This window comes from Symphalangus syndactylus, chromosome 8 (genome assembly GCF_028878055.3).
Source record: "Symphalangus syndactylus isolate Jambi chromosome 8, NHGRI_mSymSyn1-v2.1_pri, whole genome shotgun sequence".
Taxonomy (NCBI): Eukaryota; Metazoa; Chordata; class Mammalia; order Primates; family Hylobatidae; genus Symphalangus; species Symphalangus syndactylus.
The window spans coordinates 129,503,835-129,520,636 of record NC_072430.2 but is presented as its reverse complement, the minus strand read 5'-3'; the positions used below and the strand labels follow the sequence as shown (position 1 = coordinate 129,520,636).

The 16,802-nt window shown below is 37.6% G+C and overlaps 1 protein-coding gene across 14 annotated transcripts in view; it reads left to right on the top strand.

Moving 5' to 3' along the window:
• The window catches only part of DOCK10 (dedicator of cytokinesis 10), a 277,997-nt gene that overhangs the window by 158,243 nt on the left and 102,952 nt on the right, over window positions 1-16,802 (top strand). For all 14 annotated transcript variants that reach the window (XM_055290801.2, XM_063645746.1, XM_063645741.1 and 11 more), the window contains exons 8-11: window positions 8,780-8,963; window positions 10,236-10,321; window positions 10,638-10,721; window positions 10,835-10,990. In XM_055290801.2, coding sequence (XP_055146776.1) covers window positions 8,780-8,963; window positions 10,236-10,321; window positions 10,638-10,721; window positions 10,835-10,990 — 510 coding nt within the window. The remainder of the gene's footprint in view (window positions 1-8,779; window positions 8,964-10,235; window positions 10,322-10,637; window positions 10,722-10,834; window positions 10,991-16,802) is intronic.

Here is a 16,802-nt window from a genome sequence, read left to right as displayed (position 1 = left end):
GATCGTGCCACTGCACTCCAGACTGGGTGACAGAGTGAGACTCTGCCTCAAAAAACAAACAAACAACAAAAAAAAGAATGACCAGAGGCAGCAAGTTCAAAGGCCCTGCAGCAGGGGCAAGTCTCAGATATTCAAAGAGAAGCAGAAAATTAGCACCCATGTTTGCCGCCATGTAGAGAACCCCTGAGATAATGAAATTCAGTAAAGTAATATGTAAATGACATAGTATTAACATATATACTTCAAATATGTTATTTTATAATTAGGTAATAATGATAGAGTAAGTTGACAGTGCACATATGCAGCATCTTTCTTCTAAGAGGTGACTTTCTTCAAAGACAAGGATTCCATTGATTCCAAAGAGTCTAATTTCGGAAACAGACATAGTGCTTTTAACAAATAATGTTCTGTAAGCTCTTGGTCTTCAAATTATTGTCCTTAGTATGAAATTCAGCATGGGCCACTGTGGCAAAGGGAAGCAGAATAATTCCATAGACCCCATTTGGACATTTGACTTTCAAAACGCTGCTTCCTACTCTGATGAAATAACCAACCTTATTCCCTTTTATGTAATCATGGGAGCAATCAAAAGTGTTTTAGCAACCTTCCCTCAAATTTCACAATGACACTGGCTTACTGAGGTCCAGGACTCTATTTCTGGTCACAGGCCAGTAGAGAAGTACTTTCTGTTACCCTCAAACCTCAGCATTCACCTAGCTTGTTATGAGCTGAGATTACGTCACAGGCCACTCCTGGAGGCCCTTGGATATGTGGATGCAAGTAGAGTTCTCTCCAGTCATTTAGTCCTGGCCTATTTCTGGATGGTTTATCTGTTAAAATCTGGAATTCTTCCAGGAAGTAATAAAGCTGAACTTTAAAAGGAAAGATTAACTGTTTCTGAGCACTCTGCTACAAGTGAAAGATAATTGCATTTTAACACAGATGCCAGCTTTCCATATGGAAAGGGCAATAATGACCTTAATGGAGGATGGAGATTATTTTCTATTGTTGGTCACAAAGGACACTTTTTGGCCTTAGAAACATGAAGTAAAATGTTAGCAATGAAGATCAATAACTGCATTTTATGGACATTGAGCTGAAAATGGTAAATATTATCCTTTCCATTTGTACTTGAAAGCTTTCTCTAGCAAATGAGTCATCATTTTTTAAGAAGTACCATTGTAGTCTTTTGTTATATATTAAGTGTGAAGAAACACAGGTTAATATGAAATATTTTTCTTCTTCAAAGAATCATAGAACTTACTGCTCTAATCTGACCTTCCTATGGAGGAACTGCTTCTCCATCATCTCTTAGTTAGATTGTGTTTCAGTCTCTGATTAAACATTGTCATGGAAAAAAGGAGTCTTGACAGGAAAACACAAGCTTGGGATTCACGCAAGTCAGCATTCAAATCCTAGTTTTGCTATTTACTACCCGAAGACTTTGAGTAAGTTACTTGACCAATTTGATCTCAGGTTCCTCATCTGTAAAACTAGAACAATGTGCTAATATGTGAAAAGAACTGGGAGATAGTGTATTTAGCCTTTCTCCCCTAATTCTTCCATTAATTTCAAAGGTCACAACCTAGGATATAGACATTCCATTATGGGAAAGCCTTCCTAGAAAACCTTGATTTACGTTCGGGATATTTTTTCCTAAGTGTGTTAATTTATCTATGTCTTTATTTATTCATTAATCTACTAATTCATTCAACAAACCCACTTAGTGCCTATGACATGCTAGAAACTACACCTAGGTGTGGGGAAGTCAATTCTTTATTGAAGTCAGAATCAGAGAGGGGCATCGCTACTTGCTCACTATCACACAATATGTCAAGAGCAATGATGGAGGTATGAATGGCAGAGCCCATGGAATGCTCTGGGAACATGAAACAATGATGAACTCTTTCAGCTCAGGCTGTAAGTCTGTACAGAAAAAGCTGTGCCTGTCTATAGTATTCCCCAAGGTAGATTTGGCACATATATCTTTTAAAGAGTTCACCTCTATCCCTGAATTTATATTCCTCTTCATCAAGAAGCTTTATCCAGTATTCTCTACATCCTTTGTAGAGGCAGGGACCAGTTTCTTGGGATCACTCTAGGGAGACAAAACCTGGGTCACTTGTCACTTTGTGTGTGGGTCCCAGTTCTTACATATTTCCTTATAGTTCTTCCAGATGTGTAAGTTTTTACATCTGGAGAGAATTTGAGTGAAATAGTGCCAGTTTAACCATTGCTCTAGTAAGCTCTCAGGCATGAAATGTGCCTGAAGATGAATCATGTACACACAAAAGCACAGAGCAAATGAATAATTAGGATGAATCAGACCAATTTTATGAAGAATCATTGCCAGGTTCTGTTGAGTCAAACAAAAAAGAGGAACAACGTCTCTGCCTCAGAAAGTACTACTTAGCATCCGGCATTCTTAGGGAGTTCAAGTTCGTTATAATCTTTAATGACTATGCCATTTCAGTTTGATTCATTCAGACTCAATCCGTATCATCGTTTTCCTTAGAATACTTTGGAATTCTTAGACATATATTACAAGGGTGGCTTAAGTAGAGACAAAATCCTTCTCAGCTTTCTCAGAGACTTTAGGTAATGTTTATGACTGACAGTTTCCTGAATCTTGGCCAAAAAAACACAAAACAAAACAAAGCCTAATCATGGTTTTCTATTTTTTCATAATCTCATCAAAGAGTATTAGATATTTTTTATGGGCCTATGCTCCCAATCTGGATGAGAACTTGGTTTTTGCTGCTTCAAGTTTTTTCTTCTGGGACTAAGGAATATTTAGGCCTGTGTTATCCTATCTTGTTCCTTCAGTTCATGTATTCATTCATTCATTCTCACATTCATTCATGTATCCATCCATTCATTCCAGGTTCTGCCACTGTAGAAGAGAATGAACAGCCCAAGAATCTCATCTGTTTTAGGTCCCTATCTCAGCAATGATAATAAGCTGATATCACTTTAGACAGGCTTACATGGGTGTGGACAGTGTGGTGGACAAGGTTCATTTCCTTGAGTCTGCCACCATGTGGATATGGGTTCCAAGACAATGGCTTCATGTGACTAACCAAAGGCTAGAAATGCAGATACCTCCTGTAGGTCAAGCAGCCCCCTGCATGCGAGAAGAGAGGCCAGGTGTGAGAATAGATGCAGCTTGGACTATGTAGACGTGGAGAATGCCTGCCTACAGAAAGCAAGTCAAATTGGGAGCAGGGGAAAGAACATTTCAAGGAAATCAAATCTAGAAGCCAAATATGACCCATAAGCCTTGCATTAGCAACTCAAACTCTGAAAATCTCACTTCCGAGAACAATAAGAACCAAAATTATACTTGTGATTTTCTTCATCTAATATATTATTTGACAGCACTTGATGGAACGTGAATTATGATTGTTCCATTTATTAAAATAAAATTCAGAGAGGTAGAGTGTCTTTCACAAGTCACAGAGCTAATGAATTGCAAAGTTTAACTTGAGGCAGAGGAACGTCCAAAATTACAGACAGATGCCCAAAGAAATGACATATTATCATATGTAAAGTAGGCATACCCACATACATACATTTATTCTACCTACATAAGCTATGTAAGCAGAAGAAACACTACAAATATATGTTCATGTGGAGCTTTAAGCAGTGAATTTTAGATATGGGATTCATCTCAGCAAATACTGTATATATTGGAAAACTTGCAATGTGCAAACCATTGTGAAAAGAGCAAACTCTGAAAATAGGTGAGGCTCATGTCTTCAAAAAGCTTCCAGGATGTGGGAAGGATGCACAGAACAAAACAAAACAAATATGGTACATGCAAATAAAACAAGTAACACACCTCAAGCAATAAGTCCTGATAACATATGCAAGAATGAAATTACATTTATCACTGCATGATGCCATATTATATTACACATCTATTATATATATGTATATATGTTACATATGTTGTCTTTCTGCTTATTTGCTTACTGACATTTCATTACACTAGAAGGTAAGTTCAATGAGGGAAAGCACTTTACTTGAATTTTTTCAGTTCTGTGGGACTGAAACATAGGAGGTACCCATTTAATTTTCATTGAATGAATGAACAAATAAATCTACAGAGAGTGGGGAGGATTTCATGGAAGGGAGCCGTCGATACCAGAAACCTGGATTTGATGTTGTATGATTCCCTTAAGACTCTTTTGTTCCTGCAAAATTCTATACAAGATGCTAGCCACATAATAGGTATAATTAAATATTTGATTTGGGTAGCTTCCCTCTTTGATATTCAGTCCACCATTGGCTTGAGTGATTTTCTTAGAGTATCTACAGTTTGGAACTTTTTCAGATGAACATTGTGGAAGCAGAACAGTTTGCCACAACTCACTAAACATATCATGACAATAAGACATATTCACAGGTTCCTACTATTTATGAAGTCATGTAGATATACTATGATAAGGTTGACTGAACAAAGTAGTTGCACTGGCTGCAAAGGACACTGATATATGAGAAATAGAGGAAAATTTGGGGGAGCAAAAACAAGAATATGATTACTTCTTGATTAGCATTTTAATGACTTAACAATCGTACTTCAAAATTATTAAAACGTCCTATTGAAATGTCCCAATGATTTTCAATTTTTGCCCTTTTTGCTATTCTATATGACATTATCTTTGAGATTACAGACAGCGAGATCGAAAACCACTCAGACATCTTAATCTTTCCCAACATAAGCTTCTCTGGGCTGCAAATGGTTCTATTTCTCTTGAAATAGAAGAAGGTAATTTAGTTCTTGAGAAGTTTCAAATCGAATATTTATTTTAATTATAAATGTCCCTTTTAGAGAAACAAGATTGTAATACTTTGCTCAAATTTTTAAGAATATTTGTGATTATATTGTTGAAGCTGGCAATCATATTTAATTCATTTGAAGTACTGAATGCAGTTTAGACAATCAGATCAACTCTTGTTTATATTTTGTAATGTTTCATTTCAAAATTTTGTTAGTGTTCGGCATCTTCATTCGAAAGCAGGTTGCAACTCAATCCACCTTTAATTTGGACCCAATATAAGCATTTTAGGTTGCTTTTTATCTCCCTTTTAACATTATTTGCAGCATCAAATTCATCAAGCAAATTCTTTCATTTGTTTGTTTTCAAGATAACACTGAGATTTGCTTGCAATTTTCTATAATTAAATACTTAAAAATGTCCTTGCAAAAGTTGTGCGCCAAACTCTGGACATTTATAGTTCTTTTATGAGTGTCTATTTCTTTCTTTTTTTATTATTTTTTTATTTTGAGACAAAGACTCGCTCTGTCACCCAGGCTGGGAGTGCAGTGGTGCAATTTCGGCTCACTGCAACCTCTACCTCCTGGGTTCAAGTAACTTTCCTGCCTCAGCCTCCCAAATAGCTGGGAATACAAGCATGCACCACCATGCCCAGCTAATTTTTGTATTTTTAGTAGAGACAGGGTTTCACCATGTTGGCCAGGCTGGTCTTAAACTCCTGGCCTCAAGTGATCTGCCCGCCTTGGCATCCCAAAGTGCTGGGATTACAGGAGCGAGCCACTGCGCCCAGCCCCGAGTGTCTATTTATATTCCTGTTGTTTTTTGAAGGAAATTGTGCTGTGATAGGACACCTGTCTTTCCTTTTATACCTGTTCTGTAGCCATCTTGTCTTTGCCCTTAGACTATCCATCAGTGAAGGTCACAGGCAGTTTTGTAGCCCTTCTTCGTCAGAACATCCCAGAGCTGTGTGTGAGGACACATGGAGGACATCTACCCCAGTCCTCCTGGGGACAGTGGGGCGTCTAGGCATTTGCCTTCGGAAGGAAGCTGCCTAGATGTTTGCTTTGCACACTGAAGTTTGAGGTCACGGGCTTTCTGAGTACCCTACACTCTGTTTACACTGCAGTCAAAATGATTTTTTCAAAATGCAACTCTGACCTTTTACTTGTCTAAATACTTCTGTTCTATGTTCTCATAGAACCTAGTACCTCTTTTTCAAAACATTTATACAAAATTTATATATATTTGTTTTCTGATTTCACATTTGTCTTATTAATTGCTTAATGCCTGTCATTCCTATTCTGCAAGAGCAGGGACTGGCTATGTTTTTGCCCAACACAAAGTATGAACGCAACAGATACCTCTTTGATAGTCAATTATATCACTGCACTTAGCACTGAGGATACACATTTAGGTTCTGCCCTTCTAAGACTTGTGGACTATAAAGAGCTAGGACTGTGACTGTCATTATAAGGTGAAGAAATAAATAATACTTGACAGTAATACAAAAGTATGGACAGGAGCAAAGGGCTCATCCTTGGAAGTCTAGAAAGTGATGTTTGAGCTGTGAATTTCCACATAAGAACCATAGTTAGCATTTTAGCCAATTCTTTCTCCTTCAGTTCCTGAACTTTACTTTTTCTCAAGGCTATGTGTTGCCCCACTATGTGTTCTTGAGCACTGAAAGAAACCACAACTCCCAGGCCACTGATGCCCCTTTGTTGTGCCAGGGCAATGTCAAGAAAGGAGACCAGCATCAGCTGAGCATCTTCTGTGTCCCTGGCTCTGTGCAATGCATAAGGCAGCTCAGTGGGTGGGATTAGGAGCACAGTTGTTAGAGTATATAGGGCTTATTTTCCCTTCTCTACCATTTGCTATCAATATAACCCCAAACACATTTTAATTAATCTCCCCAAAACTCAGTTTCACTACATGTAAAATGGAATAATGTGATTGGTCCCACAGGGTTGTTATGACATTTAAATTAAATAATGACCATAAAGTACAGAGCCAGTGTTTAGTAATTGTTGTGTTGGCACTAGTGATCTTGTTGTTGTGACTGTTGAAAGAAACAGCTATCTGGGGACAGTCTGTGAGAGTATCCCAAAGAAAGAGAACATTGCCAGAGGGGTATTAGAAATTTTTGCTTGTCACCAAGAAATAGCAATCATGTTCTCAAAAAGAATTTTATACCTTGTTATTTAGCCACAATCCCACACTATTGATGTCATTTTATGGCTCTTCTCTTATCTGTATTCTACTTAATAGAGTTGTCCTAAGTGTTAGGGTTTGCTCTATTACAATTATGAGTAAGCTACAGGCTTTAGAACATATTGATAAAAGCTGGACACCTGCATAGGAATTGCCTGAGTAAATTAAAGATGAAGTATCTTCAGTAATCTTTCCAACAACCACCCCCTTATATAACACCAGTTTGTGTCATTAGGAGAAAGTTTCCACTTTGAATGTACATTCCAATCTTATACCAGGAATATATAAAATTGTAACAATTTGTTCTTGGGTTCCCCCTGCTTTAAATGTCCTTCCCTGAACTTTCAATAGCCCATTTCTCCTTTCTACAGATTTCAAATCAGAGATCTCCTTTGGGGAAAGGCCTGCTTCTGACCACCCAATCCAAAGTAACTGCTCATCACACTGGCTTATTTTAGTTCTCTGCCCAATGGAGAACCTTTGTTTTTCAATTGTTTGTTCATTCCTTCAATCATTCATCCATTCACCTCTTCTCTACTAGAATGTCAACTTGGAATAGGAAACTATTCTGTTCCATTCATAAAATATGACTGGTTTTGAACTCACCATTATTGAATCCTTCAAGTGTCAGCACTATTACATGATACGGTGGTTAGGAAAACTGACCCAGTCCTCATGGAGGTAGCCTTAAGGGAGACAAGTATTTGTCAAAACAAACAAACAAAAATGAATAAGCAGATAATTTCAAATCATGGTAAGTGCTCTGGAGGACAAGACTTTTGTCCCTTTGTCCTAGACTGGAAAATTGAGGAAAGTTTCAATTGAGATCTGAAGAGTGGATACAAATCATATAAGTACATGAGGGCACACACCATGCTCACTGTGCTTTTGAGAGCATGTGTGGTGGAGGGGGCTGGCCTGTCTCAGGCCTTCCTTGTGGCAGCAACAAGAACATGACAGGAACACATTCAGGAACTAGAACAAGGCTTTGTGGGTTGGTCACAAAATGCAAAGTAGAGATGTCAAGTTACAGAAGAATCTGGAGGTTGGTGAAGCCAGAGCCAGGAAGGGAATTGGGATGTCACTGCACATGGATGTCATTTGAGACCATTGGAATAGATGAGAAATAAAGGAGAGAAAGGAGTCTGAGGCATAGCCGGGATTCTCACTAGAGGTCATGAGAAGAAGGAAGAGCTGGCAGAGGAGATCGAAAAATAGCACCCAATGAGGTGGAAGGAAAACCAGAATAGAGTGTGGTCATGGAAACTGAAGAAAGGTGAGTTTCAGAAAGGAGGAGGTGGCCATCATGTTAATTCTGCTGCAAGGACAAGGAAGATATGAAGAAAGAAATAGTCCTTAAGATAGTATGGCAACATAGGGCCTGTTAGTGATCTTGGTAAGAGCTACCTCTGGGATGCGATAGGGTCAGACGCCCACCTGGAATGAATCACAGAACATAAGGTGAGAAAGTCAAGGCAGAAACTCAAACTCTTACATGGAGTTGAGAATATACTCAAGCACATGCCCAAGATGAAGTGTTTAAGCTAACATGTCCATCCAATCAACAAAACCCTAAATAAGATATTTCTTAGTACAAAAAGCTTTGAAAGAAACCAAACAAAATGATCAGACCCATCTAAAATTTTGTCTTGTTTTGGAAAATTTTCTTTATGTTACCTATCTGTATGGAAAGACTTTTGGGACCTCAAGCCCACATAAATGATCTCTCTCTCTCGAAGGCTTATTTTTTGGTATTCTCTTGTTCTTTCTTTCTTTTCATACCACAGAATAACAGACTAAGAAAATATGCCTTTGAATTGAAAATGAATGACCTGACCTATTTTGTGCTGGCAGCTGAAACAGAGTCAGATATGGATGAATGGATCCATACCCTCAACCGCATTCTGCAAATCAGTCCTGAGGGGCCCCTCCAAGGGAGGAGGAGCACAGAGCTCACTGATCTGGGTCTGGGTGAGAGCATATGAAGCCATCTTCCTTCCTTTGTCTAGTGTGACCTGTGTTTTTGGTTCACTAAAGCTGCTAGGCATTGTAGTCGCTGTCTGGTCTAGCTCATCCATCCTGGGGCTGTTTGTTCCAAGAATCACTAAATCACTCCTAAATCTTTACTGCACAGTAATGGCCACCACACATAAGTATAATTCAGAGTCAACTGGCAATAATCTGAGGCTTTCCCCCAGCAAATGATGTTGGGAATCATTTATCACAGCATCAAAAATGTGCTCATGTCCAATGGGACATTACCTTATAGGGGGTATTTTGTGGTTTTTAGCCTTTCATTAAATTTAATTAATGAATCTTATGCTCTGTAAAGGCAAACATGAATTCCTTCCTTTTAGTTAAAAAGCATCTTTCATTTATGCTTTTTGATCATACTGTGATCATCTTATATGTGAAAGTTTCAAAAATTATACATGGTGATAGAATTTTTATAAGATTAAATTTTTTCTCCCCATCCTAATTCCTTCATAAGAGTCTACTTCATTTTATGCAAAGAGAAGGGAACAAGAGAGAGGAAAGAAAAGGTGAAAAGAAGGTTAGAAAAGCAAGTCTGTAGCTACATAGAAGGCAAGTTCAACACCAGCAAAGTCAGTCACTCCTCCCAAAACTATTTTCAGACATTTTGCACAGCACATGGTACATTAGAAACCAAAGCATCTTTAAGTTCCCCTAGTCTAAGTCTCAGGCTCTAGAGTGAAAGAGCCACGGAGTAATGTGGAAAAAAACTATTGTTGATTTTAACACAACTACTGTATGCCATAGTAGGTGTTTTACACTTACGATTTACTTAATAATAACAACCATAGTATTAATGTTTACAGCATCTTACAGAGTTTAAGTAGCTGAAGCAAGAAGGTGGATTCTAAATTGATAGCCTGAGAGCCAGAATTACCAAAAATATATACATATTTAAGAAAACTTTTGTATGCATTAATGAAGTAAGTCAAGACAACCCCAAGTATAAATGTAGTGTAAAAATCCAAAGTTCTTGTGGACACAAGATGGTATCATAGCAAGAATCCCAAAATGATCATCAGAGGGTCTGATTTCCAGGCCCAGATCACTCAACAATGTGGAGTTCAGGAGTCAGAACACAATGAAAGCTTAGGCTCACCAACATCCCTCTTAGCTCTTAAGCCTAACTTACTTTTGTATGTCACAGGCTAGAAGAATGTGTGACTCGTGAGTAATATTTAATAACCTGACTTGGTATATCTTTTTAAGATTCACTGGATAATTCTGTAACTTGTGAATGCATGCCAGAGGAAACAGATTCTTCAGAAAATAACCTACACCCAGACTTTGCAAAGGTAATAAAGTTGGCATTGTACTTGCAAAAACAATTTGAATTATTTGTTAGTTATTGCTTTCATGGAAAAGACGTAAATGCTTTCTTTTAAGATTTAGACTAAGAAACTAATTCAGAACTTTCCATTAACCTATGCATTTTCATTAACATACACATAGGGCTCAAAAAGGAAAGATACTTTTACAAGATTTGCCGAGTGTTGATGGGGAATACCAAAATGGTGATAATACTAAGGGGCTGCTTCTTGGCCATGTGGATGTGTCAGGGGCTGTATCTAGATATTTAGATAACAAGGACTCACACAATTTTCTCTGTAGTACCTCACAGAAACAGAAGATACTGTAAAAACAACTCGAAACATGGAGAGGCTGAATCTGTTCTCTCTAGATCCAGACATAGATGTAAGTCAAAATTTTTTCTAAGCAGATATGAACCTGATCCATACAGTTGGGGATTAAAATTTAGAATTTCTTTTTTATGTTGGATGTTTGGTGACTCATTCAAAATTTTTTAGACCTTGAAACTTCATAAAAAAGATCTCTTGGAACCTGAGTCTGTGATCAAACCATTTGAAGAAAAAGCTGCCAAGAGAATCATGATCATCTGTAAAGCCCTCAACTTAAATCTTCAGGGATGTGTTACGGAGAATGAAAATGATCCGATAACGAATGTAAGTTTCTCCTCTGTTACATCCTATAGCATTCAGCCAACATTACACTACCCTAGTCAAAAATCTTTTCTATTCCTGCTAATTCCAGGCACTGATTTCTCACTATCTAGTGTACCAGGGAATATTATTAACAGCATTTTCCCACATTACACAAGTGTACAAGTTCTAAAGTGGAACACTTTATAATATACTGTATGAATAAAGCATAATAAAATATTAATATACTACACTTTATCAATATACTGACATAAAATTTTCCTTTTAACTTAAAGAAAAAGCATTAAAGGACTATGTTTGGGGATTCTTTCTATGAAATCGGCATAGTGGTTTAGAGTTTCCTATGGCATTGTGTGTATCCTCTTACTAGTACTCAAGATGGCTTTTTTTTTTTTTTTGAGATGGTCTTGTTCTGCTGCCCAGGCTGGAGTGCAGTTGCGCAGTCTTGGCTCACTGCAGCCTCAGCTCAGTGCAGCCTCAGCTTCCAGGGCTCAAGCTTTCCTCCCACCTAAGCCTTCCAAGTAATGGACTACAGGCACGCACCACCATGGCCGCCTAGCTAATTTTTTTGTATTTCTTATACAGATGAGGTTTTGCCATGATGGCCAGACTGGTTTAGAACTCCTAGGCTCAAGCTACCTGCCTGCCTCAACCTCTCAAAGTGCTGGGATTACAGGCATGAGCTACAGCGCCTGGCCAGAGATGGCTTTTACATGGACATTTTTATTTTATTCTTTCTATATTTATTTTCATGTCTATTAGAGAAAAATCAAAGCTAACAAACCCTGTGACTTCCCAGCCATTTATTGCTGAGGAAAGTTTAAATAGTGTATCAAGTAAAATAATATTAGATGGACGTTAAATAAATACTAGTAGGATGGGACATGTAAATAGCAGAAATGACAAAGGAGCTTCACTGATATTTGTGTGAATTCTCTTGAGAACTTCCTCTTAGTACTTTAGCAGGCAGTGCCACTAGATTGTGAATGTATGTGTGGGAAGGGAACTTTTTATGAGCATAAACGTTATTAAAGGTTGAATTATTTTTTAAAATCACTCATAATTCTATATCAGTCTTGATTATATTAATATCCTAATCAATATAAGGCACAGTTAATATTTTGACATATTTTCTTTCATTCTTTTTTAATGCATTCTGTTCAAATTTCTAATCCATCATCCCTCAATTGTCATCTTTCACCTCAAAGAGGAAAACTGATTTCCAGATCCTTGATAGGAGTCACATTGGCTTTCGAAGGCAGAAACCCCATTAAGTTTTCACTGTAAACTGGGTCTACACAGTCTCATACCTTCATCTATTTATGATCAAGTGAAACTAGCCTTGCTAGTTGTGACAGTGAGTAGATGGCAGAAAGAATTAACTGTTTCGGAAGACTTTACTTGATACCTACTGACCTGTGTCTTTAGCACCTCAATGATTTGCTTTGAGCCTCCTACCCCAGGTGTAGAGCAGGATAAGGTCCATGCTGTGGACCTCTGATTTAATGAGGAGACTCAAATGAGACGTGCCGTTCTGGGATTAGATTGCCTGGCTTTCCAACTCACAAGTTGTGCCACTCTGGGCAACTGGCTACTGTCAGTCTTCACTCCTTTAAATGGAGATAATAACAATACCTATTTCAAGTGACCCAAATTGAGGAATTCAGGAAAGGGTTACTTTAGACAGGATGACCATGGAAGGCCCTCTCGGCAGAGGTGATTTTGAACAGAGACCTAAAGGTTGGGAAGGATAAAAAGGCAAGTCAGGGGAGAACATTCTAGGCAGAAGAAAGAGAAGTACAAATGCACCAAGACAGGTAAGCTTTAGCAAATTCTAAGAACTGAAAAGAGTTAGGGAGGTGAAGGGTATACCAAGATGATGTAGAAGAAACAGAGATAAGATGATATAGGGCCTTACACCATGGTAAAGAGTTTGAATTTATCCTAAGTGTGATTGGAAGCTATTCAATGGTTTAAAGCACTTTAAAAACAAGAGATTGTTTTTTTTTTAAAAAAAGAAAAAAAAAAACAAGAGTTGTCCAAGAAGAAGAATTAGGAAGCTACTACCACCGTTTATTGCATGGCTCGAACAAGGGCTGGCAAGGGAGAAGGAGAGAAATGGGTGGATTGGACTGGTGTTTTGTAAATTGGGCTGATAAGCTTTCCTGATGTGTTGGATATACTGGATAATGGAAAAAGAAATCTCAAGGATGAGTACTGGTTTTTGCTTTGGACAGTTTTACATATTGTGATGCCATTTACTAAAATGGTAACACTGGAGGGAGATTGGCACAATACAGGTCAAAAATACCATTATGAACATGTTTCACTTGTTGGGACTATTAGATATCCAAAGAGAGATGTCTTAGGGACAGATTCAAATGCAAGTTTGGCGTCCAGGCATAGTGGCTCACGCCTGTAATCCCAGCACTTTGGGAGGCCAAGGCAGGCAGATCACCTGAGGCCAGGAGTTTGAGACCAGCCTAACATGGTGAAACCCTGTCTCTACAAAAAATACAAAAATTAGCTAGACATAGTGGCACACGCCTGTAGTCCCAGTTACTTGGGAGGCTGAGGCAGGAGAATCGCTTGAACCCGGGAGGTAGAGGTTGCAGTAAGCCGAGATCACACCACTGCACTCCAGCCTGGGTGACACAGTGAGACGCCATCTCAAAAAAAAAAAAAAAAAAAAAAAAATGGAGTGGCCGTGAATGGAAGCACAAATTTGGAAGTCTAGTTCAGACAATGATGTTGGCTGGGGGGAGAGGGGCGGGATCTAAAAATGTCTATGACCATAGAGAAGGGGCCAGGAACCAAATGAAATATCTGAAGGATGAATAGAGAAGTGACCAAAGAAGACTAAGCAGGAATGGCTGTTGGGATAAAGATAAACCAAGGAATACTGTATCATGAAACCAAGAGCAAATGGGTAGCTGTAGAATTGGTGCCAAGAAGCTGAGGAACATGAAGTGAAAGAGGAGTCCATCTGGTAGACACGGCAAAGTGGAGGATGTTGATGACTATGGCAAGAGCAACTCCATGGAGTGGAAAGTGTTATGAGTAATCTGATCATGCTTTCATGCAGGATTTTAAAGTAAAAACAGAACAAAAATCTAGAAACTTAGTCCTTGAAACCATTTGGAAATACCTGTATTAGTCTGTTCTCACGCTGCTAATAAAAACATACCCAAGACTGTAATTTATAAAGGAAGGAGGTTTAATTGACTCACAGTTCAGCATGACTGGTGAGGCCTCAAGAAACTTACAACCATCGCGGAAGGGGAATCAAACATTCTTCTTCACATGGCAGCAGCAAAGGGAAATGCCAAGCAAAAGGGAGAAAAGCCCCTTATAAAACCATCGGATCTTGTGAGAACTCACTCACTATCACGGAACAGCATGAGGGCAACTGCCCCCATAATTCAATTACCTCCCACTGGGTCCCTCCCACGACATGTGAGGATTATGAGAACTACAATTTAAGATGAGATTTGGGTGGGGACACAGCCAAACCATACCATTATCTCAAATGGTAATGTCACTTAGTCACCTTGTTAAATAAAAATAGATGCTTTTTTTTGACCCAGAACATATTTAAATGTAATTTAAAATGCAATTTAGAAACTGAAAATCAAAGATAGTGGGCTTTTCTTTCTACTGCCAGGGACATATGACTCCTTCCACGTGAATTCGTTTCTTTGTACTAAGACCCATATTCAGAAGCCAAGTGTTTGTATTTGGGCCAATCTCCCCAGGCAAGAGAACAGAGCCAAGTACAGAGACCCAAGTTAGTGTGTCCTTTGGTATCTGTCAGGCCAAAGGGTTAAGTTGATTTGGAGTGTTTTGTATGTCAGTGTTGTTTTTCATTTTACAGTTGCTACATATGTTGAAAAACTAGGAAATTACTTTAGAAAAATAATTTCACTGTGCCTATAAGCAATAATACAAAAAATAATGCCAGCCTTGCCTTCACAGCAGTTTGTTATTTAATATCATTGTTTTTTAAAAATCATTGTTTATTTATTCACTGACACTCTTTCATTAATGAAACTATTTTTAAATTCATTGTTCTTAATTCAATGAGCATGTTTTAAATTAATTGAAATATTTCTTCAAGTTGCTTAGGAGCCAACTACTGCATTTAATGAATGAGATTCTGAAGACTCCCTGAAATAACATCTTCATGATGAGAAAACAATGTTTGACAGCATGTAATTTTTTAGTCAGTAAATTGAAAACCAAATTCAAGTTGATGGTTTTGTAGTATAAAATATTTCTTTGAAAATAGAAATTGACTCCAAAAAATCTGAACTAATAAAGCTACATCACAGTAGAACTATATTTAAAATTTTATCTTTGCGAGTTTTTTTCAGGAGAGTACAGAATTCTAAACACAAGAAACCAATGAATTAATTTGTTAGGCTTTGCAGATGCTTTGTTAAATCCTCACTGAAAAGCCAGTGATTTGACATTTATTTTGAAAAGGTGGATTGGAAGAAAGAAATGAATCACCACATGAGCTTTAATTTTTGATGGGTTATCAAAGTAAGTATTTATTTCCATTCACAAAGTAGAAATGAAAATCAAAATACAACAATTCAGGAAAAAATAAGAGTTTTGCTTTGACCTTCAATGTGTTTTCTGTAATTTTTGCATTTTTCAACTCTTGGCAGACTACTACTACCACAAAACAGGAGTTTTTCTAAATTAATTTAAATTGGTATACTATAAACTTTTACTTTGTAATTGCTTTATATTTTAAAAAATAATTTATTGAATTTATCTTATATGCAAAAACTTTTTTCTAACAGTAAGGGAGCTGGCAAGTATTGCTAATATTAAGAAATTGAATTTGTCCCTCCAGTATAAACTAGTCACATTACTACATTTCAAAAGACAGGAGATACTGTTAAGCATTTAACAAAACCCACAGTATGAGTGAGTCTGTATAATAATAAACTGGATCACAATAGGGTGTTTCACTATAATCTGTTTGTCCATAGACTACTGGTAGAGATTGGCATCAACTCAAACTTAAGTAGCATTTTAAAACAGTAAAAATGCTAGTTTTTATAGGTGTATTCCAACTTTAATCACATAAATGTGTAACTACATATATGTGCATGTATGCAATATATGTATATATGTACATATATGTATGTAATTACATATGCATATATTATTTAATTTGGTCTTTGTCTCTTTTGTATGTGACATTTTTCTAGTTGACCATTCTTTCTTTCTTGAATCTTTCTTTGCTTCTGTGATACTCTGGCAACATTTAAAATTTTTTCATTTGTTTTTTAAAATTTTTCGCTGTTTCCCAATCTGTTTTATAAGTCGTTTTCCCTACTCCCATCCCCATCCTTTGCATGTTGATACTTTCCAGAATCCTGTTCTGATTTTCTTCTATTTCATGGATTCAACAGGACCCTACACACAAAAAAAACCTCTCAGGTCCAGCTCTTCAGCCCAGTTTCCTTGACTTGGCTCAAAACACACATCCAACTGCCACTGGGCTGTCCTGCAGATGACTTTCTATGTCCCATTTAGAATTCATCTTTGTATCTTTATCCCCTATATCAGCCAATGGTATGACCATCCACTTAATTTCCTTTATCCTCAAACCTAGGAATTTTCTGTATTCATGCCCCTGTGAAACATTTTCTCCAATCAACCTAGATAAACACATGCAAAGAATATGCTCTTTGGTCATACTTCCTTAATGTTTCTCAAATGCCTCTCCCACAAACACTTCCTACCAATTTTTCATTTTGCCTCCACTCTGATCCCACTCTAATGTTCTTTTCCTGTG